Here is a 24,774-nt window from a genome sequence, read left to right on the forward strand (position 1 = left end):
CGTTTCCTCCCTGTTCCAAAACCAAAATCAGACCCTGAAAAGTGTAGGGTTAGCTAGCTAGCTACTGAAGATATAGCCTACTGAATGTATACACATGCTGCTTTTGCTTTTTAATGATTATAACAGTGAAAAAAAGACCGACCCTGCTGTACAGGAACCAGTGAAGGGAAGCAGGCAAACTTTGCTGATATTCAACCAGCTGTGTGTCATCGCAGTGTGTGCAGATGAATTTTGTTGGACTTCCCCCGGAGATCCCTTAATATTAATCATCTTCTGTGGCGATCAGCAGTGATGTGGTGGTTCACTTTTACACTGTGATCTGTAGCCTATAGTTCGGCTTTAGCTTCTAACTATCTTTGTCTTTTTAACCTGTTGTTGCTGCTGAGTCAGTTTGACATCCTGGATATATCCTTCAAACACAGACTGTAGACCCCTCTGTCTGCTTCTCTCTGGAATCACTGTTTCATTGTTCCAAAAATATGATAATATTTCTTCAGGGAGTGCAGTTAGTTACAGTGTGGGCTCCATGCTTACTCTGACAGCTTGACAGACCATCACAAAGGGGCGGGGCTTAGTGGAAAGTCAATTAGTTTGTTTGTGTTACTGTGTGAGACCGGCATCTCCTGTGTTCAGCAAGCCAAAATTCCTGTCTTTGACAATGGAGTCTGGTGGCTTTAACGAGAGCATAGATGGGGAACTGATGCTGGCTTGCTCTGTCGCAACAGGCTGTGTGACGAAGAGTATTCTCAATATAGCGTACACTATATCTGATAGAGATTTCTCTTAGGTCTATATCCATTCACATCTCTCTCCATGCCACTCCCACCACTTCCTCCAGTCAGCTGACTATGGGTGCTCCCTCTCCTCTCCTACCCTCTCTTTTACACTTCTCATGTGCACATGTAAATAAATATTCTCTTAGAACGAGTCTCTCCTGATTGAAATATGTTTTGCTGCCAACCATGTCCACAGCAGTACATTGCTTAGCTTCTGTGACAGAACTCCGGCCTGCTTCTCCAAACTGGGGGCAAGCTGACAGACATCTACTATATGAATTACACCGACTATGGAAAAGTACCCTGCACAACCCCACTTCAACAAATCCAAACTACCCCTTTAACTTCTTACACAACTACCTTAAAATAGAAGCCATTCAGAGATGAATCATTAAAGTTGATGTCAGGCGTTTTTTGCTTTCTTTGACATCAGTTAAGTCAAGTAAGAAGAGGAGGAAGTACACAGAAAGACAATGAGACGTGACTGTACTCACATCCCAGTTTAGTCATAACACCGCTCTCTGAACTCGAGGGTGCATTCACACACACACAAAAAAAAACATTATGCATGACCATTAGCTGATAATTGGGCACACTTGGTACTGCGGTAGCCTTTCAAGTGTGCTGCAGGGAGGATCTGCAGACGTGCTACGGGCCAAATTATCATTGCAAAGTCTGAAAAGCAGCAAAGTCGATGATAGGTTAAACTCAAACCGAACCCAGCCTGAGTGCTACTCATGCTACACTTGAAATTAAACTGCAGCTGAGTGTTGACAATTCCAAAAACAGAAGCAAGAAGTCTTCCATCGCACTAATTTCCTGTTCTACCTTTGACCGTGGCGTGGGCCTGCAGAAAGTGGAAAAAAACGACCCTAAGTTGAATTGTTTGTCAGTGGGATGGGTTTGTGTTAGCTTTCATCACTTCCCAACAATGCTGGGAGCAGGAGGAGAGGGATTTGGCCGGCTAAATCCAGGTCAGACATAGTCAGATTACCCCCTGATCTGGCCTGGAAAATTCCAACATACTAATGGGAAGATGCTCAGTGCTTGATTGAGGGAGAGAAAAAAAAAGACAAGACATTTATTCTTTTAAAAAAGTATTATATTTGTCGTGTGTGGATACAATACAGACACAAAAACAATCATATGTACACAAGTGAAAATAAAAACATTTCACAATTCACAATAGTAAAAATGCAACTTGATAAGTATGCTTAGTTTGAGGGCTTTAGTGAAATAAGTGGGGCTGCTGCAGAGGTTTGTGGCCATTTCTACTTAGTGTGTCATGGGTTTTAAACCGAGGGAGATTTAAACCAACCCTGAGATGTGGAGGGATTGAAGAAAATGGCATCCAGAGACAATTAAAGTCAACTGTTGTGGGAGACTTAGGAACGAGGATTTACCTCAAAGCCTCCCAAATGATGCAGTGAGAGTCAAATGGGTCCAACAAACCAGAGTACACTCAGGGAAGTCATCTAAGAATTGAAAAGGCGAAACCACAACAGCCACCATCTTTGTATTCATTATCACCTTTACGGGTGTTGCAATTATCAAGTGCATGTAGTGTTTCTTGAAAAGGTTCCTCTGGAAAAAAAAAGACTATTTTGAGTAACATCAGTCTTCGTTTCTTTGGCAGAGCTGCTGTGGATGAAGTTAAAGTTTCAGCAATCCTATCTGGAAAAAGCACAGCGCTTATTACACGGCTCAATTTCCAATTCTCTCACAGGTACGCACACAAACACACTCACACACACACACTCACACACAGAATACAAAATGAGGCCGCAGCACAAAACAATCTCCCAGACAGGCTCAGTGATACAAAAACACATAGACAGAGAGGGAAAGACAGCTATTATGTGAGGTTCGGGAGGGATAGTAGTAACTATTCATATTCTCCTTTATAAGAAAGAAACACAACAACATCTTTCACTCCATTAAAGGACTTGCGTTGCGCAAAGAGAGATTGTTATCTCCATCACATTACATGAGGCTGCACTGGTGAAATGGAGTGGCTGCTCGATGGAGGCAGGCTCCGGGCCATTATACCACCCCAGAGTGGGGAGCTGTAATTGCAGTGGCAGAGTACAATCAGGTACTGTGTTTGTCTCTGCTCTAATCTCTATACCCTGCCTGGCCCTTTTCATAGACACGGAGCTGCAGTTTTTCGTCCAACCTTTCATCTGACTGCTCATGGGGAATCTTTTTAGTTCAAATCTGTCAGAATTCAAACCACAGTTTTAGTGCTTTTTGGATAAACCTGAGGCAACGCCGATAAATCTGAAACACAGCTGACCCCAGGCTCAAACATCCATTATGACGAGTAGTTCCGACTGTGATCGCTCTTTATACCTCTCCGACAAAATGCCAGAGCAACCTTTAAGGATAGTGTCACATTGTGCTGCCCCTGCTGCGATTATGACATTTATAGATACAAAAGTTGCAGGTTTTCTGAGCAGATGAGCGTGCAGTCAGCAAACACATTCGACAATACACAGCACACATTCCTTCATGTTTACGGCCCCCGATGACCCAAATACTTCATCTTTGTTGTGGTGGCTATAAACCAGACTATTAAAAGCAAAACTGGGTTTATAGGTGCCTTCGAAACAAAAAGGCCTGGCCTCTCCTCAAAGTGGAGTTCAGTGCATGATGGTGAAATGCAGGCTAAGCAGGATTACTTGACTGCTGTGCTTCACATGGTTTCATTATTGCGGGAAAGTACAGTACAGCGCTTGTTCTGGATTGAGTGCAATACTACTTTTAGAAAAAACAAACAAAAAGAAAAAAAATCACGTCTTTATGTCCTTGGGTATTTGGAAAAGAGAAAAATTCACTTTCTTTCCTCTCCTGGTGCTCCCCAAACCATTTTGGTCCATTAAAAGCTCCTTACAGAGATATGACTGAAGGCCTGTGCCTGATTCATGTCTTTTTGATTTAGTAGGAGAGCAAGCATCGTGCCCTTGAAATGAAGTTAGAAATGTGTTTTTTAAGGCACAGTTGTCAAGGCTCCTATCCCTGAATATACTGATAAGAGCATGAAGTTTTACATTCATTTAAAAAGAACATCTGCTGGTTTTTGTTTGCTGTGTAATAACAAAAAGTCAGACTGGAGAACAAACACACTTTGGACTAACTAGCCGAGATAATTTCAGTGTTACAGTAACGGCTGAAAGGCACGCACAAACACAAAGCAACAAATAAAATAAAAATGTTCATGATTGTCACCTTAAAAAAAAAAAGATATCTTGCAGGATTGCATGAGGGGTGACTGGAGGTAAAAGGTGCCCGATAAGAAGGCCAGCGGAGGTCAGAGGTTCCCTTCGTCAAGCATCTTGTTCACCCCGTTGCAGATCCTCTGCAGGTGGCCGCGATAAACCTCCGTGGGCCCGTAGAGAGCCGCAAGGAAGTCGCAGTCGGCGAAGTGATTGAACACGTGGTTGACTCGCGAGTGGCTCTTGGCTGTCAGGTGGCGTTTGATGGCCTGGTGTAGCAGCTCACGGCAATCATTCAAAATGGCGCTCATGACGCGGCGGTCAAAGGTGAACTCGATCTGGTGGAAACTGACCGCCGTCATGGCCAGAGTGTGGACTTTCTTCCTGTGAGACGAGAGGAGAGAGGAGAGGCTGTCAGTTTCTAATCCTGACTGGAGCAGCAGAAGGAAGTAAAAATAGAAACTGCTGTCTTATGATTTTCTTTAGAAAAGTTCCACAACTCCCCCTCTATCAGTTATAGTGTTGTCCTTCGCAGCGATGCATCTCCATGCTAATATAATCACCATTCTCCATACTGTGCACTTATGTCAGCTTCACATGCCTCCGAGCTGAGTTTCACTATTTTAGTGGAAAATATATAAACTGATGTAAAAGTCAATTTCCTTAATTTGCTTCCATCAGCACACAAAAATGTACTTGAACTGCAGTTCTCCACATTTGAAGCGCTCAACCAGAACCGGCCTGTTGTTGTTTCTCAAGGTTTGTCACCTTCTGATACACAATACAACAATATTTAAATATATGGAAGGACGAGCCAGAGGCTCTTTTTTCAGACATTGTGGAAAACACTTATTTGCTCTCTGTCTGAGTATTAGAGAAGATTGATACTGTTCATGTCTAGACACTGCACAGAAATGCAGGGAGGATTGATAATACGTCATCTGTCAGGAAAATAGTTCCAGCATCAGGGTTTTTCCTGGCGGAGGTGGTAACATCCTGATCATGTGCACACACATGCATGTGCACTGTGGCTTCAGCTGGCTTTTTCAAAAAGCGATGTATTTAAGGATTTGTGATAATTATATGTGAAACTGCATGAGAGAGAAGTTATATTTTTTCCAATAAAAATTCCCCCCAAATTATGCAAAAGGATAAGTGCTCTAATACAACCAAGAGGAGACTATTGATGTGTGAAGTGATTTTGGGGGCACTGCACAGTATAAGAGTGATGTTAATGAATGTTTTTATGGTAGGATATCTCTTTTTGGTGTTTTCTCTTTGTAGACGATCCCTCAGTCGTCTCATAGTCGGCTGCACATGGAGAACAACGTTACTTGTCCAGCTCAGAGGACGGCTCGTTTTGATTAAAATTAGGTTTTCACTCGTGTACTTTACTATGATTGGAAAGAGGTGTTATTTGTGTTTTAACAACATTTTGCTTATGAGTTATTGATCCAAGAAGTTTGAATCTGTGAAAATCGTTCCAACTGTATCAAACTGCATGGATCTGCTTTTACAAACGCTAACTGTCGTTTGCAACAGTTTGTAAGTGCCAGCTGGCAATATAGAACTGTATTAAAACATCCAACGGCAGGGAAAAGGAGACACATAATGACCTCATTGGCTTTCTTTTGCATTTATAGGGTCCGGCCAAAACACAGCTCTTTTCTTCCTCTTTGGCAATTTTGGCAGCACCTTTCCCAATGTGCTGTGCTGATTACGATACAGTGCCACAATGCCCACAATAATGCTGCAAGTGCAGTTGACAGAAATCTATCTCTGCATGTAACTTCCTTCACAATCACAGATTGTCATTTTGCTGTTGGTGTACAGATTAAACAAACAAACAAACAAAAGAGCTTAAGTGTTGGACAAAGCTAGGCTAGTGGTTGCTTCCAGTCTTTATGTTATGCTAAGCTATTCGGCTCTTGAATCTTGTGCTGTACTAGATTGGTGGTACGTGACCAGAGAGAACAGAGTAAAAGGGCTGCAGCATTCGCTTTTGCTCAAGAGGTAGAAAACCTTCAACTACCAGAATGCACTGCGCCACTGGACCAATAAACGCTCCTGCTGGTGGGTAACGTAATAAAAACTCGTCCATTTGACACAGTGGCGGCCAGATGGAAACAAATGATCTCGTATTACAGTTTAAAAGTAAACTAAAACATGTTTCTGAAAACATGAGGCGAGAAATAGGCAACTCTGTATTAGAATCTTGGTTTATATTTGATCAGCACTCCTCACTTCCCACTCCTTGTTCACAAACCCCACTAAAGCTAAACAAGGCACTAAAATGTGTTTCTGAAAACATTTTAAGCAAGACATAGGAAGTGCAGTGACATAATCTTTGTTGATATTCAATTAGCACTGCCTGGTTTTATGGTATGATTGAAGTTTGGTCTGAAATTGAGAGAGAGGCTCTTAATCTACCGCTATACTCATTGTGTCAGCGGTGGCGGCATGGGTGGTGGGCAATACAAAAATGCAGGAAGTACAGCCTGTACTTCGGGCAACAGCCCAAGAGCCTGAGAAACTTAGCTGGCTGATGCAAAATGTGTTACCCGGCGGAGTTTCTCTGGGAGGGGAGCAAGGAGTTCTCAGCACTGGTTAGACTGAGGGAAGTTTACTACAGTTCATTTACACATACTACCCACAGTGTTATGATACAAAGCTGGTTGAAAACTCAACATGGTGTTGATTTACTCATCTAACTCTTAGAAAGAAAGTGCATTTCTTCCTATTACCTGAAGTTCTCCACCAGAATCAGCTCCTCGCCGTTGAACTGGTTGTTTCTGTAGAGCACCCCCAGCTTCACCACCATCTTGATCAGGTTCTTGATGATCTTCTGGGACTCTTTGCGGTTGCGGGTGTACTCCTTGGTGACGCGGTACAGCTCGTCAAGCACCTCGCTGCTGGTGTCGTCGATGAAGAGGTTGGCCACGCTCTTGGTGGCCATCTTGCTCATCAGCTTCTTCTGCGCCTGCAGGGCTAAGCTCTTAGTGCTGAAGGAGTCCATGGTCAGGTCTGAGTCACGCTTAGAGAAAGAGAGAAAGAAGGAAACAGTTTAGTTAAATGTTTATGCATGTGATGACAGTGGACATTTTTTGCTTCCTTTCTCTAATAGTGACTGGAAACATGTTTACTTCCCTAGATTTTAGTTGATAGGAAACAGTTTCTTCAACTGGAGCTCAGCCTCTCATCTCGAAAGCAAGAAGGGCCAAACACAACACACTGACAGCCTGCAATGTGTGAGGTTATTGCTAATAACATCTACACTAACACTGTTTAAACTGCAGGGCCAAGAACTGTCCCCTTTATCTGATAATGAGCCGTGGCAGCTGTCAAATTAGCCCCAGCAACCCTCTGGCTCGCAGCCTACAAGGTAGTTAGAGAAGAATGTGTCATTATGCGTGCAGGAGTAAAGTCAGTTACAGCACGACCACGCAAAGCAGACAATGTAATCTGGATGTCTCATCTTGCTGAATGCATGCGGAGAACAAGGTGCGCGCGCGTGTGTGTGAAGGTGAACAGGAGACAGACAGTGCCAACTCATTCACCTCACGCATGTTGCTTGATTTATGTATGATGTTGTTTCTGAGTGTGTGCTTGTGTGCCAAAGCAGAGTGCCTCAGTGAAAGGCTGCCCCCATGATGGAGGCTCATGAATAGCGTGGGTCACGGGGGCCGCCGGCTTTCACACCCCCTCCAATCTCTCCTATCAAATGAGGCAGGTCCACAGCACGCCTCATCATTTCAGCAGCCGCGTCTCAATGCGTCCTGTGGGTCACTTCTTGAGGTCCGTGCATTCGGTTTTTGAAAAGTAAAATTAATCTATTTTCCTTTACACTCCCTCTCTAACCTTCACAGATCTTCATGGATAACCTGGGATTGCACGAGAGTAAACAGGCAACAAAAAGCTGTTTTCCAAAGCTGCCCTCGGATGCCAGCATGGGCCAGATGAATGAGGGCGAAGAGGAGGAGGGAGGGGAGTTTCATTTTGATAAGACATGGCCACCATTTTCCAAAATTTATTCTCGCACAGTTATACAAAAAGAACTAAAAACTAATTAGTTTTTATCATGAAACAACTCCCTAGACTTAATTTAAGGGATCTTAAAATAGGGCTGCTACTGCCAATTATTTTAATTAGCAGCGATTATAAAATGTCAGAAAATGCCTGTTAGAGTTTCCCAGAGCCCAAGGTGATTTCTTCAAATTGCTTCTTTGTTCAACAAATAGTTCAAAACCCAAAGATAGTTATTTTACAGTGATTCAAAGAAAGAAAAAAAGAGCAACTCTTTATATTTGAGAAACTGGAGCCACAGACTGTTTGGCATGTGTGCCTTATAATTGACTCAGACAACTGATAATAATAATAATAATAATAATAATAATAATAATAATAATAATAATCAACATTTTTTAGATCTTCTATCAATCAGCAAATCAATTAACTGTTTCAGTTAAACCTAAGGTAATGATGATGATGATGATGATTCCTGATCAATGTTCTCTGTGGAAAAAATGTAAGGCCACACAGGGATTTCAGCTCCAACGTAGCTGTTTAATGATCTCTGTGCCTTAACGGTGTAGACGAAACGAAAAAACATTTGTACAGCAGTCGTTTTCATTTAGCTTTTCTTAAGTCAAAGCTGTGCTAAGCCTGCCAACATGGTGCTAATGTTATTATACCAGGATATTTACCCTCAGTGACGGACATGCTGCTTAGTTGGGAAGTGATGGCAGTCATGTGTAGAGTGTCAAATACATGGCACGCCTGAAACTTAAGCCCGTGTGGTGTAGAAAGATGTTTCAGCACATTACTGGTGTTTCCACCCCGACTTGAAAGGATCATTTTACAGACATTACAGCAGCACTGTTGTCATCTTTCTTTGCGAAATGATGCCACGATTTGGACCATTTCTTCCTCTCTGCCATGACTCCTTGCTCTAAATTTCTATCAGCATGGATGCATGAGTTTGACGTCACTGTTTTGCCTATCTGTGCGAAAAAAAATGCACTTTTAGTGGACGTATTTTGATGTTGTTTGACGCTGTCTGAGTGCCCTATTATTTAATATAGCGCGCACTCACGGGCTGCAGGCAGGTCAGCCCTAGCTTCATACTGGAGAAATGTCAAATATTGAACATCCTATCACTGATTTAGACAAAAGTAGATCGGAAAATAGGGCCCAGTTTGAAAAAAACATTAGTTCCCCTTTAAGTTGGTTGCCATGTGGCAAAGAAGCATGCTCCTTGAACAAAACAACGGATTTTCTCCAACTGTAAATGATACATGCTTTCTTGTCACTTTTAGACCCTTTCTTTATTTAGGCAAGGTATTAGAGGGCTAACATTTACATATGAGAAGTTTTCATTTCAAAGTTTAAATTCTTTTGTCAAATGAAAAAAGGGAGGTTTGAGATAACTTGGTCTGCATCGAAGGATTACTGTCATCATTGCTTAACCTTATCTATTCACGTTTTTGTCACTGAAATGTCAGAAATGAGTGGAAAATGTCAGCTTTAGTTTCCTTTAGATTAGTATGCGACATCTACAAATGTCTTGTTTTGTTTGACCAACAGTCCAAAACCCTAGGACATTCACTTTACTATAATTTCAAAGACAAAAACAACAAATCCTCCACCAAGCAGTGGCACAGTGCTGTCTGCTGTAATAATTACATTTTTCTGCAGCGAGGAGGTGTGTTCATGCATTCGAGGCTGGAAGAAACTCTTTGTAACACAGGTCAACATGTCACAGGATGTGGGTATACTGTTTTAAGTTAAGCTATCCCCAACTTTTAGTTTGGTCGCAGAATCAAATGGCCACAGCTCAAAGCAACCGCCCCTGCTTTCAATAGCCATTGCGTGGAAGCTCGCTGCAGACCTCACTTTGCCACTGCTTGGTCTGTTCTTGGCGTTACATAAGCTAAAACAGCAACTGTATTTGAGGTTTTTGCTTGTTAAAATGACTGAAATGATTATCAAAATAGTTACAGATTAATTTCCTGCCAACTGACTCATCACTTGATGAACTAATCTTTTCCACTCTTTGTACAAAACATGTTTATATTCCTTAAAAGTAAGCCATCAAACAAAGTATGGTTCTAGTATCTGTACTTAAACTAAAGTGTTGAATCAGCACCAGTATTGAAACATTTTCAACAACACCCAGCCCTGTTGTGTTGCATCTTAGGCAAATAAGTCAAACACTTTTTCACCTCGGGGGAATAAAACAGTCAGATCTTATGAATACATCTCCCTGTCACTGATGTGCTAAACGCAGCCTAATAGGTGACTGTCACAGTGAAAACAAAATAATTATTTAAGCAAAGTATCCCATTCAAGTCACAATAGGGGTTTAATCTCCTCCACATGAAAGTAACCCTAAAGCTTAACTGAAAATCTGCATGATTGGTAAATTGCCTTTTTCACACGCTCGGGAATAATAAAAATCCAGAGCAGGAGATTTTCTATTAGCACAGGAGACAAAATGAACGGTGACACATCCCTGCTGCGTGACTTGTGATTTTTACTGTTGGTACTAGAAGGCAGTGCGTCTGCTGCTACAGTGTGCGACTTTCATTCCCCCCTCTCTCTCTCTCTCTCCCTCTCTCTCCGCAATGCCTCTCCAAGAATATCAATAAGACTCCTTGGAGAGAGTGTCAGCAGGATGCTTCCCAGGGAGGAGACACATGAGGAGAGGGAAAGCAAAGACAGAGGCAGAGAGATGGAGGGGGGGAAAGGGTGGGGGCGTGTTATATATCAATCCTGAAACATCGGGGGAAATGTAGGTGTTGAATGAGAGGTCATTTATATTCCGTCTCATGCTGAATCTAGTTTTACTCCCTCTCTCTTTGCAGGTGCTGGACGTTTAATCGGGCCTCTGGCTGTGCTGATCAAGGATCACTGGCAGATCCCCATTGACCGTTTCACCAGGATTGTAACTCCAAACTTGCCAGGCTGCACTTGTTAACAGAAAATCCTGCTCTGATGCAATGTGTGTGAAATGGATAACAAGGAGAGAGACACCAATGATCAGACTGAAAAACCAAAAGAGAAAAAAGAAACTGGAGAGCATTATGTGAGCAGCGACTGAAAACAATCACTTAGTCCTGCTGTCACCCTCTAATCACAGCGGTGAGCCTCAAGAGGACAATCGCTTATCGCAACACTTAGAGTAAGTCTGCATTTGCCTCTCTCTGCGCCCTTGTTGATAGACGTTTAAGAGTTTAGAAAAGTGCGACTGGATAATGGGCACATTAGGAAAAGCAACCTCTTCCTCAGATTGGAGGGTGGTTTCATATTGCTCATTAAATTCCACTCTCGTCGGGGAGTGGAGCCAATCGCAACTCTGTGTAGCCTGCCGCCGAACAACAGAAGAAGAATGAGAAACGGAGGAGTGTTTTATCTTTCATGCCCATGAATACAAACACTTTAACGTGATGGCACTTGGGATTGTCTGTCTGAGGTTTCACTCAAAGATGAAGAGTGACATAACAGACCCCTGGCACTATTATCTTAAGGATGGAGGGAGATCCTCACTTTCCTTTTCCATTTCCCCCAAATGAGAAAACTAAAGGCCTCATGAAAAAACAACCTCAGGGGACGAGTGCTTGGAGTGATGAAAAGGTTTTCGATCAAGGAATTCTTTTTTTTTTTGGGTGACTTTGCGGCATGAGAGTGGTTAGTGCCAGATCTAAATGGCCTGTGAAGTCCAGTGCCCAGGGGACGGCCTGGCCAACACTGACACAGCGTCTCCATCGTATTTATAGAGGCAAAATCTTAACGGATTTAAGGCAGAACAAGACATGACAGCAGCAAAAACTGCTGAGTGCTGTTGCAAAATACACAAGCCACAGCCTTCGCTGCATGCAGAAAAATCGCACAAACAAACAAGCCGTGTACACATAAACATTATTGATAGGTCTGGTTTGAGCAGCTGAGACTGAAATGAAAAACAAAGACAGATTGCAGCAGCTAACAGCTCCCCAGCATAATTACAGCATTTAGACAAGCTACAGAATCATCAACTCGCGTAGAACAAGCCAGCGTACATTCACTCACAAAGACATGCAGGCAAAAGCTCAGCAAACATGACTCATGGAAATGAAACCAGACCCTACACGGCGTTGGATGGATGTCTCGTGACAGCGAGGGAGCCTGGGTAATGCACCCGGGGACTTTCACACCCTCTTGCAGGTGCAGACAGCCTTGTCAGCTCTGTGTGACAGGCTGACTGAGGCATCGAGGTAAAAAGAAGCTGTGATGATGAAGAAATAACCTAACTGTCCTCTCTTCAGTCCTTGGAGGATTACTGAAGCTGGGTCACGTGAAGCCACATAGGCCCTTTATTATCTGGCTTTAATTTGTTTTAGAGTTTCAGGGCAGGTAAAGCTGGGGACACTTCAGCCAACAGCTTTATTCATTTGGGGGAAGGGGAACGAGTGGGATGACAACTCGCACTGGCTGTCGTTTTCATTTGGCATTTTCACAATGTGGCCGTTGTGGAGACCTTTGAGACTGAAGCAGTGAACAAGGGCTGTAAAGAATGACTTCTACATCTTGATTTAACTTTGAAGCACTGTCTAACTTATTCAAGCGTCCAGGTATAGACCGTACTACAATGTAAATTACTGCTGATTGCTAGCAATTTTCATAGGACTGAAAGTACTGATGACTTTCATTATCAGTTAGTCTGTTGGCTTGGCTCTAACGATGGCTATGATGGTCTGTTGGTCAGTCTGTCCACCACTTTAGTCCAAACTGAAATGTGTCAACAACTTCTGGACTGACTGCCATGAAATTTGATGCAGACACTCATGTTCCCCTTACAATGAATCTCAATCACTCTGGTGATCCTTTGACTTAGCTAGCGACATCCACAAGACAAAATTACTTTGGTTTATACCTGCAAATGTAATGTCATTCTCATCATCCTCAGCTTTGTGTTATGTGTTTAGTACTAATACGTAGGGGTGAGAATCACAAGTTTCATTATGATACGATATGATATTGTATGTTTGGACAATGACAGGATATTTGCCGATATCACAAAATGCGCCACAATACCATTTTGATTCGACTCAATTCAGGAGCCTGCGATTAATATCAAATACTATCACCACTGTCTTTTTCTTTGCTTCTTGCCATTCTTTGCCTGGCGCTAGGCTACTCGCACTGTTTTAATATTTAGGAAGAAGACGTGCTTGGACAGAAATGGTGATTGAGGTGTGCCATGGGAATTTCAAAATAAAGATGTATCCGAAATACGACAATATGCATTGATGTTTTTACTTGGCACAGATGATTTTGAATCGTTGATCATGAATTGATATGGCAATCTATATTAATGCATCATTACACTGTACTAATAGGTGCAATTGTGGCAACATGGTGCAGTGGTTAGCACTGTCACCTCACAACAAGAGGGTTGGGGGTACTACGACTTCCATCCACAAAGACATGCAGGCTAGGTTAACTGGTGACTCTAAATTGGCTGTAGGTGTAAATGTGAGCGTGAATGGTTGTCCGTCTCTGTGTGTCAGCCCTGTGATAGTCTGGTGACCTGTCCAGGGTGTACCCCACCTGGGATAGGCTCCAGCCCCCCCACGACCCTTTACAGGATAAGCGGTTATGGAAAAATTAATGAAGGATGAATAATTAGTAAATGTTAGCATGCTAACACACTAAACTAAGATGGTGAACATCACCAACATATTAGTTGAATATTTCATGATTAAGCTAATGGCTCATTATTTGATAAATACATTATTTACATTTGTTGGAATGAGGAACTATATACATAAGCTGCTTTGTAGTGTTTGTTTACACTGGGCGGAGTGATATGTGTCAATGAATAGTCAGTTGTCCTACTTTTCAAAACGGACATTAAAGTATCCAGATGTTTTTCCTCCGGAGAAGTTGTCCCCGTGCTGTTATTACCCACGCTACCCCATATACAGTATTATACAGTTAATGCTAACTCAACACCAGCATTACACTACTAAGCATACTCAGTGGGCTGCATACCTGGTTGTAAACCCTGAAGCTAGAAACTTTTTAAGCAAATGCACTAGGCCAGCAATTCTCATTGGAATGAATAGATGCCATCTTGGGGTCCAGTATCCATATGTGACGATACATTCATGCAGTAAACTGGGGATACTCAACTTGCTTTGCCTGTTGGCCACTTTTGTAATTTGACAGACGGCTAGTCGCAGTGTACACAGGGGCATTTCTAGGATTTGAGGACATTCAGGACTTAGCCCTTAGCTCTGTTTTTTCTTGTGCAATACTGTAACCTTTAATCTTGAATCCTTGAACCAACTCACGGAGGAAAAATTACTTTGGCTTAACTGCTCACAACTCACACTTGAATTTCAAACTGCGATTAGGGCTCATGAGTAGACATTGCTTCTTTTATGTGCTCATTAGCCAAAAAAGTAGTTTTAGCCTTTAAAATGCCAGATATAAGTGTGAGAAAATGTTCTCACACAGTGTTATGACAATTTCAAAGAGCTCAAGAAAACAACTCCAAATTGCTTGTTTTATCCAACTAACACCCCCAAACCCAAAATATGGAAATTACAATGATATTAGACAGAGAAAAGCTGAAAATCTTCACATAAGAGAAGCTGGGAACAGGAAGTGTTTGACTGAACTCACTGTAGTATTTGTTGCTACTGGATAGTACATAATCGCTCCACACATGCTGCTTGACATGAACATTTTCTGCCTTGTGGTTGCAGATATTTAGAGTAAATCCAACATGATGCAAGCATAGCATCGGCTTTCCAAAAGGGGCATTGAGCAGGATCCAGGATGCAGCCTCTGCATCGACTGCACTCACTTGTCAGTCAAACTAAAGCTGAGGTGTGACAGGTGAGAAAGAGCCAGAAATTGGATACACCTGTAGCTCCCGCCCACTCTAATGTATGCCATCATGCCTCATGAGGAAGAAGAGTCCACAGCACCCAAAATATCTACACTCTAATACCTGCTGCCAATCTAGACAGCTTGGTGGGTGCTGATAACAGCCAGCATAAAGAGAAAACCAATAAAGAATGTGTTTCTACACCGCCTGGCCATCACAAGTTGCTAAAAAAGCGTTGGCAGAGACTGCAGAACTTTCCATGACACTTCGTCTTGAGTGATTGGTTGATGGCAGCAGAAAATGTCACGACTTTCCTATTCTTCAGGGATGAGTGGTCACATGGAGTGGGGCACTGTGACCCTGACAGAGACGAGTCCATCAGCAGAGAAAATCTCCAGCGCTATAGGATGGAACCGATTACTGAAAACAGCTCTGCATTTGTAGGCATTTACTGCTCTCTGACTGTCTGAACAGACATAAATAATACCAGAATCATGCACCAAGCAACACAAACAACCCCGATGATCTGCCCTCAACATAATGTGTGTCTATGATTACTGCTGATATTTGACTGTAACATTTTCTCTGCTCTGTGCCCAACACATCGTGGCCTTGTTCAGCCTGCAGGTCTAAATCTGTGTTTTGGCATATCCAGATAGGTTTTTACAAAGTCTGGACAGTAAAAAAACATTAAATGTGATTGTTGCTAATCAGATCCACATAATTTGGAGGTGGTTTGAAATGCAATTCAATTCTATAGATACATCTCAGTCCAGACTAATGTCAAAAATGTTGATTTATTGATACACCTCAATTTTGAATATTTGAAACAGCTTCAATAGCCATTTTCTGTAGTACAGATACACTGGTACCATCCACACTTTCTCGCTTTTTCTTACTGTTAATATTTACTACAGTCATTCTGCAAAACAGACAAGTTGTTGTCCTGTTACAGCCTTGTTAAAAATTTAAAATTTTATGCCCTTAACATCAAAATTTTTCCAGTGGTATCAAAATAGCATCAAATATTAATACATTTTTTAAGACATTTTATCAAAGTTTGAAATTCCAGTATTGTGACAACACTAGCTTAGACGCTCTGGCCACTCAAATCAGATTTCAAAGTGCCTTTTGTGTCATTTGCCAAGCAACAAATCAGAGCAATGTCAGATCCAGAGTGACGGGAAGTGCTGAGCAGAATCCATGCTGCTGCTAGCAGAGCATTATGGAGGAACAGGAAGAACAAGTTCTGCACAGCAACTTGACAGTGCGATTTTTTGGAGGGCAAATAATGGACCTCAAGCTATGTAGTTACTGGGCGTTTCTCAGAGTCAAGGAAGGATCCTTAAATGGCTGAATTCCAAGGATGCTACGTCATCAAATCCCACCTAAGGACATTCCCAATGTCAAGGTTCTACCCAGGATAGAGTCCTTCATTCAGAGAATTTTCGAGGATGCATTTGTGTATCCTCAGCAGTTAAAAAGTACTCACAATTCTTTGGACACGTTTTACTGGAAGTGAATGTGGGGCCTCTACAATGAAACTGTGCCAGTATTTAATTGTGCAAGCATAAAAAAATACTGAAAGAAACCTCATAATTTATGCTTTCCAATGTGTCCACTGCCAAATAATGAGATTTTTAAAGAACAGTGATTAAAATAAAACATAAAAGTCTTTAAATTAATCATTCACAGCAGTGATGGAACGCCAGGTGCCACAACTGTTTCATTCAGCCTACCGGTTTGTTTATATAGTATAGTATAATCCAGAAATATATTCTCCCTAAAAGTCACGTGACCTTGAAAATACCACTTACATTTGTTCAAATAATACAACAACATCAGAGAGTGCCAACATTATCACAGTACCCTGACACCCCCTCAGTCCCCAGAGGGTTAACAACGCACACCTGGGGACACTCGTTAGACTGTTCCGATGTGTGCTCACCAAATGCTAGAGAGGACTCTTGCCTTGCCTCTGTAGGATCCTTCCTTGGAGGGACTCGTCCTACCAAAGAAAGATCCCTGACTTTGAGAAACACCAACTGACACCTACGTCATTACCACAGCAACCCATGCAGATAGGCTGACGATGTCTGGACACACCAATCTGATCCCATCATTTGCAAATAGTTCAGACAGTCTGTCTTAAGGATCTTATTTGAGACGTTGATCTGATTTGCCTGCAGTCTGAACGTAGCTTGTGCCAACATCCAGGCGCTTTATTAATATTTTCCAGGTGTATGAAATGCAAAAAAGATTCTTGATCTCAGTCCTTCACATTTTCAAAAGCATAAACCTTGTTAACTGGGATGTCCCCATTTTGAGTCCGGCTGATGACCTTTACCATATGTCCTCCTTCCTCCACCCCTCCCCAGCTCCTCTCACCTGCTGTTTCCTGCTGCTGTCGGCTGTTCAATAAATGCAAAATACTAAAAATAGAATAATTTCAATGCAGGTAAAACTGGTAAAAACTGAACAACATCAGCAGTGCAAAGAGAATCAATTTGGGGCTGCAGCTAACAATTATTTTCTCTACTGATTAATCTGCTGATTATTTTTCATGTAATCACTTAATTGTTTGGTCTATGACATGGCAGAAAATACTGAAATACGTCCAGTTCAAACACCATAAAATTCTGTATCTTTATCATAATCCAGGTCGACCAGTATTCTGTCAATTAATTCATTAATAAACTCATGTCAGATCTAAATGAATGACATGCACACTCTGAAGAGGACCTTAAAAAAGAGATGAACCAGTATGGAAACATTAACAGCAATAGCAGCCTTTAATGCTGTAGAAATGCTATACAATAAGAACTACCAATGTGACATTTGTTGATTTAAGTATTTCCTCGATTAATCCTTTGTCAGAGAACAGCAAACACAATTTCCCAGAGCCCAGGGTGATGTCTTTAATACGCTTGTTTTATCAGAGCGACAGCCCCAAACCAAAAGATATTCCGTTTACTATCACATAAGACAAAAGGAAAGCAGCAAATCCTAACATCTAAGAAGCTGGAGCTAGTTATTTTTTGGCATGTTTGCCTGAAACATGGCTTAAAGAATTAATAATCTTACAAAGGATTACTTTTCTGTATCATTTCAGCTCTAATATAAAGACTTTCTTATACAATAGAACAGAGCAGTCAGTCAACACAGTAGCAACAAAAATCAAACATGATAACAGTCATAAAGGTAGTGTTTATTGCAGAGCTGCTGAACTGGATTGGAAAATGCTGTACTTTGTACACACTCTGAACATATTGTATTTGCTTTGCTGCCTTTTGGAAAAACTCCCACGATTTAAGGGTGAATAAAAAACAGCAAATGTGTGAAGTCTGCAGAACCACTATCCTATCTTTTATAAAGCCAGTCTGAATAAAAGCTTCCTCACCACTGCACAAAATAACAAGAAAACTGTGGACGCTGGAGAGAAAGTTTGAAAACAGCTTCTTGATCATGACCGAAACTTACGGATGTCATTAAAATCGGATTCTTATTGGGAAAATCTTAAAACAGAAAACTTGTTCTCCCCAGCTGCATGATATAATCCGTCTCCACTTTGAGAAACAATAGACAGTCCTGGTTGTTACATAAGGTACATCCGTGCTTTGTGTTCAGAGAGGACAAGTAACCACTCAAATGAGCTGTGCTACTGGAACCACTCCACTGTTAGGGAATCAACAGCAGGATTTCAGGACAAGTGAACGCTGCAATTTCATCTTTCATCAAGTTTTGTAGTGTTTGTCTCACTCTTCTCCTGAGATGTTGCATAACAGAGGAGGTGCTGACTGCTAATAAGAGAGCCAGTGCTGTACATTAACAGTTCTATATGGCAGGCGTGTGTGTCTGTGTAATGGCCTCTTTGCACCCTCAACTAGTTCAGCTGCTCTGACATGAGAGCCATGATTACATCCAAACAGATACACATATGTGGACATACTACGAGCATGCTGTGGATGAAGTGGAGCTTTGTGCGATGGTTATGTGCTGTCACTTTCTCCTCCTCCTCCCACACAGTCATCATCTGTGAAGACTTGTGCAGATCTGCTGAGAAAGGAGGCAATCAGTGCCTTTCACTGCGACACTATGCCCCGTCCTAGCCTTTTTTAACAGTTTTCTCAGATCTGCCAGAGCCGGCTGAACAATTAATAATTAACACATCGGCATATAATGGATCGGGGATTAATAATTCAGCCTGCCGATTCGGACTAAAATAGACCGCAGGCTAGGAGGAGTCTGCCACGGTGCAACAGGTTGGGGCAGAGAGGAGGGACGTGGGATAAAGGGTGGACTGAAAGCACATACAGTAAGAGACAGTGATTGTGAGCTGATGGCGTTAATTTAGGAACATCAGTCAGTGTTGCGCATGTATAATAAGGCTGGGAATACAGTGGCTGCTGCGCTGCCCCAGGGCCAACACAACACTCACTGACAACATTTGTTCTGGCATTAAAATTCAGAAGCTGCTAGTTATTTTATGGTTACAACTAAGCTGATTTGGAATTACATGTGTGCCCAAAAAAAAGGACAGATTAACGAAGAATAAAAAAAGAACAGTTTACAATCACGTGATTTCACTTTGGCTGCCGTGTTCAAGTTTTAATTACATATTATTCGCTATATAATTAGCATCTTAACAGCACTGCACGTAATACGAGACATAATCAAGGTGCTAACTGGTGCTTGAGCTATGACTGATGTCTGGGCCTATGACATTTTAATTAAGGCCACCATAAGAGCAGGGCATATTATGAGTAATTTTCTTCACCTCAAGCCTCAAGAGAGCATAATTTGTTAACTCGGTATGTCAATGAAGTGGCAAATATCAGAGTGCTTGGCTAGGAACAGCAGGGAGTGAGATCAGTGAAAACAGAGGGGGACCAATATGAGAGGACATGACTGTGACTAATAGATGACTCAAGTGGGATCTCAAATTGAGTCCGGTCTATTGGCAGACATCACCATCCCTCGCTCTCTCCATTTCAAACAATGCCGTGATATTTGCAGGTCATGCGGCTCTGCTCTTTCAGACAAGGCCACATGCTCCGAGTGTTTCGGGTTTCCAGGGAAACTGGAGGCCACCTGCGTGCTCGGCTGAACTTTGCAGCCCAGTAAAAGCAGGTCAAACACCTCTCTGGTCTTGTCGGTGAGTTACCATAGATTCTCCTCAGCAGGAACAACAGTGTCTCTGGCATTACTGCTGCAATTTCAAGCTCTGCCTTTAATAACACTGCATGGGGGCTGTCTGGCAACGTGAGTGTATTGTCCTGTTCTAAAAGACACACGGAGGAGGGGATGTGCACGGATACAGTTACACTGAAATATACATAGGCGAGTCTCCCCGGCATCTGCTTAATCCTCCTATTGACTGGCAATTATCATATATCATTATTATTATTTCTTGTCTTTCAGAATCACATTGTGCTGAAACAATAATAAAGCTGTTGTGAAGCACAAAGCTATGATTAATGATGAAAAGCAAATACTCATTAAAACCAGCCATGGATGAAATCTAAAACAAAAGGACTTTCATTGTACTTGTACTATACTGTATTTCATTTTCACTTTATTTGCCTTCCAAGGCAACGGACATCAAATTGATTATTTTAGGGCTGTAACTAAACATTATTTTCATTATCGATTATCATATTAATTAACTGATTAATCTTTTATATCACAAAATGTCAGAAAAGCCCATCACGATTCATTCCCTCAACTTTAGTTTGTGCCTTAGGATTGCTTGTCTTGTCCGAACAGCAGTCCAAAACCAAAATGTATTCAATTTAGAATAACGTAACTGCTTCTTTTGAAGGGGTCATGTGCCAAAAAGGCCGGGAACCACTGGTTTAACCAATAAAATGTCAGAAAACAACGCAAAAAAAGCTTATCACAATTTCAAAGAGGCAAAGGAGATACCTTAAAAATCACCAATTATCTAATTAACAGCCAAAACCACAAAGATATGCAAAGTACACTTATATAAAAGGGAGAAAAGATGCAAATCCTGACAACTGAGAAGCCATTTTTGCCTGGAAAATTACCTGAACAGTTAATCGATCATCAAAATAACTGATTAAATTTACTGCCAAACTACAAACAGATTAATCAACTAATCATCTGTGTCAGAGGTCCTCAAAAGGTGTGCCGTGTTGCCAGTCCAGGTGTGCGGTGGGACTTGGTGATAACACTCACACATTATTATTGCAATATTCAACTGGGCTTATACAAAAAGTTTTGAATGAACTTTCAGCTGACTGTATCAGTATGTTGTGCGCACCCATTTCCTAATAAAGAGACAAATGCTAGCTACAAAATGTAATTTAATTAAAAAAAAACAACAAAAAAAAACCTTTCACGAGGAACCTATTTGTCGCTGTTTGCATGTGGGAATTATAAGTGTGTGACTCATCAAAAGCCCTGATTGGCAGCCAGTGTGAGGGATTTAAAAGGAGAAGGCTGTGAGCGGGACAATGGATCACTTTATCAAATGGAGCAAATTACAGCAAAGGACCAGCGAAGACAACCTACCACCGAAAGAAAAGACAGTAGACAGTATCACAAAAGCTACCTGTCTCATTTTTTCTTATTTATTGTCTTATGTCGTGATAACACATGTTACACAAGCTATTGTGCACAGATGTAAATACAGGTGTGCCCTGGCTTGCCCTTTGGTGTGCCTTGGGCACAAAAGGTTTGAAAACCACTGATCTAGGTTATTTAGTCTGTATCTTAACATATATTGGCTGATAATTATACAGAAGATGTATAAAAAAAAATAGTTTAATACGAAAATAGTAAGTCCTGCAGGTATTCTGTGAGAATGATTTGGCCCTGCCTCAGCTCAATGGTTGTCAGCCACTGCTACCAACAACAAAGACACAAAGGACGCCTCGGCAACTAAAACAGAGTAGGTCGAAGAAACGCCAAATCATTTCACCTCTGATACAGCTAATGCAAGGAGAGAGGCAACTCCAAGTCCTGATCCAAGGCCATAATTCATTTGACATGTCTGTTGCGGCTGTGCATGATAATGTTCCCTGCTACCTGCCAGAACCCCAGCTGCACAGTGAAGCTATTCATCCACACTCAAACCTTGTTCTGGAGCGAGGCTTTACAATGTAAACACAGCAATGTGTTACAAAACATATCAGTGTTTGCACAACATATGTCTTCACCCTCTTCAGTCTCGGTCTGGATACGCGGTCGATTACACTGAAACTACAAAGAGGCTTGTTAGGTTTAAAGCAGCAGGGATGAAAGCATTCTCTCTATATCTTTCTTTTTTCTTGTTCTTCCAAATTCTCTCAATTTGTTGGATGGTAAATCGTGTACACTCACCATGCACACTCTCTCAAATGTTAAACATAGGGTTCTTGGAAAATATTTCTCAATTATCTTATCGGCAGTATACACATATTAGTGCTGTAATTTCTAATTTTGATACAATACCTTTGAAAATATCGATATTCAATACCACTTTTGAAACCAGGAAGGAAAACTGACATTGAGGACAAACAAGTCAATTTTGTTATTAAAAGGTAAATGTAACAAGGCAATAACATGATGACTGTAACTTTCTTGTCTTGGTTAGTAGCAAAAAACTGCAGAATAAGACACGCAAAAGAAAGCTGGTACCGGTGCATCAACATTGGTGACAAGTATCGAAACCATTTCAAATCAATATTTTTGACAACTCCAACGCATATTGTCTGTATAGTGCTCTACAGGTTGTTTTATCTTTTATCCAGTTTCTACAAAACATGGAGAATACATACACAGGATATGGAGCAATAAGTGTGCCGACCAAAGCATGAGCAAAAATTTAAATCAAAGTGTCTTGTGAAATTCAGCAAAGGTGGTCCAAAGTTAGGGCTTGGCGATATGTCCTGACAATTATATCATGATATTTTTGGGCTATATCTCAATACGCGTCATTTATGTTGATCTTTTTTAACCTTCTCAAAAGCACGTCAGAAAATATAATAACACAATGAGATTTTTGATTAATAATCATCAATATAACGATTAAGTGGGTTAAGACAAGCGTTAAAACAAACAGGAAAATCTGGTAAGTTGATGCTTTTACATCACTGATGCAGCCTTTAAAATGAGGGAAAAACACCAGTTCTGCCACATCACGATACAACGATATCTAAACTCTAAGACGATATATAGTCTCATATCTCGATATTGCCCAGCCCTATCCAAAGCCCTGCAAAAGTCTAAAATAAAAAAAATTAAATGATATTAATGCAAGATATCCGATAAGGGTGGGAATCACCATCATTACACAATATATCATCACAATATTTAAGTTGTGATACAATATTATTGCGATTTTCACTGTTTTGCAATATGTTGAGTACTGCCATGACATATATTGTGATTTATTGCCTTTTTTTTCCAACAGAAAATTGTGTCCCCACTGTAAAACTTTGTCAACATCTGTCCCCAGTCTGTTCATCTCACTACAATCACTTTTATTGCCGCAAAATATATCTCGTGGACTGGAAAGGCAATTAATTTTTATTATTCTAGTAGGCTACCAAAGATTTAATTACTATTTGCAATATTAATAATTTATTTAATAAAAAAAATCAATGCTTGGTCAGCCATTCTGCAGTGTTTTTCATTACCCATCAATAAATTATGAACCCTATTATTAATCTTGGTTGTCATGCACATGATTACCTTCAATGTATTGTTTAATTCATGAACTGAGTCACAGTGCCTCATTGTCTTCCATTAATATGCTGGTAGCTGCTAATAAATAGCATTAAAATTCTATTTATAGACTAAGAAAACTGTCAACAGTCAATATCTCATCAATTAATTAATTTCCTGAATAGAATAACCACAATGCCATAAAAACCTGAGGCCATTTTTGTTGTTGCTAGCTTAATTATCAGAATGCTATATTTGACTCACTTCCAGACCGTGACCGTTACTTCCGCTAACTCTGTAGTAAAAATACAGACAGACAAAGATAGACAAGTGACCCAGCAAACACAGCTGAGGTTTATTAAGTTCATATCAGTGCTCTGACCGTGAAAAATCTGCGCTACACTGACAACAATAAACATTTTAACGGCCTGTTAGGCTGGGTGTGATCTGACCACGGGCCTCTGATAATAGGTGACCGTTGGTGTTTGCTGATGACATGTTTCATTACAAACCGCTCGACCGTTAAGATGACCGGTAACCAACAACATGGACTCACCTTCCTCTCACCTCAGGGGCGGCCACAGCCAGCAACAAGACGACAAGTTAACGTGAACCAAATCTTTAAGTCTCCATCCTGGCAGCAGCAGCAGCTGGGAAAAGTCTCTTCACAGCATGTTTGTGTTTGTTCGCTTGTTTTGAAGGAGCTCCGCGATAAAGGCAACACGTCCTCGCCTCGCAGCCACTTCTTGTTCTGTAACCGTGTACCAGGGCACAGATGTGTAAATTATTGAGAGAGTTGTTTTCTTCTCCTTCGGCTGCTGCTGTGAGATCGGTTACAAGAGTTAGTTGTAATTCGAGTCCTCCTCCTCCTCGTTAAAAAAAAAGTTTCAAACTTGAGGGGGACCTGGAAATGGACAGATTGATGTGGGCTCGGGCCAATGGAGGAGCATGAGGGGGGAGAGGACCAGCCCAATCAGGCCCGAAGAAAGGACCATTTACAGCCAGCACATTCCCTGCCCCCCCTGTAGGGTTTCCAGTAATTATCCCGGTCCAGTCCCCGGTCCCAAGGCTGAAAAGTTCCCAGAGGAAATGGTGTTTAGGGAACAATGAGCAGGAACTGTGGGGAGCAGTTTTTATGTCATGGACTACATGATATATGTGCTTGTTAAGTTACACAGTCAGGAAACAAACTTTTATTTCAGTTACATCACTATTTTCTTCCAAAAATGTGCAT

General features: G+C 41.4%; 1 protein-coding gene across 2 annotated transcripts; it reads right to left on the reverse strand.

Annotated features, from left to right (window-relative positions):
* Positions 1–1,866: 1,866 nt before the first annotated feature.
* tnfaip8l1 (tumor necrosis factor, alpha-induced protein 8-like 1) lies at positions 1,867–24,487 on the reverse strand. Of its 2 annotated transcripts, none has more exons than XM_050055457.1 (3): positions 24,108–24,487; positions 6,736–7,025; positions 1,867–4,375 (listed from the first exon to the last, which is right to left on the reverse strand). In XM_050055457.1, exons 2-3 carry the CDS (start codon positions 7,005–7,007, stop codon positions 4,087–4,089), a joined length of 561 nt encoding a protein of 186 aa, XP_049911414.1. In that variant the 5' UTR covers positions 7,008–7,025; positions 24,108–24,487; the 3' UTR covers positions 1,867–4,086. The 2 variants fall into 2 exon arrangements, with proteins under 2 accessions (XP_049911414.1, XP_049911413.1); XM_050055456.1 differs by having other exon boundaries at positions 24,097–24,484.
* Positions 24,488–24,774: the final 287 nt, after the last annotated feature.

The sequence above is a fragment of the Epinephelus moara genome, chromosome 10 (assembly GCF_006386435.1).
Source record: "Epinephelus moara isolate mb chromosome 10, YSFRI_EMoa_1.0, whole genome shotgun sequence".
Classification (NCBI taxonomy): domain Eukaryota; kingdom Metazoa; phylum Chordata; class Actinopteri; order Perciformes; family Serranidae; genus Epinephelus; species Epinephelus moara.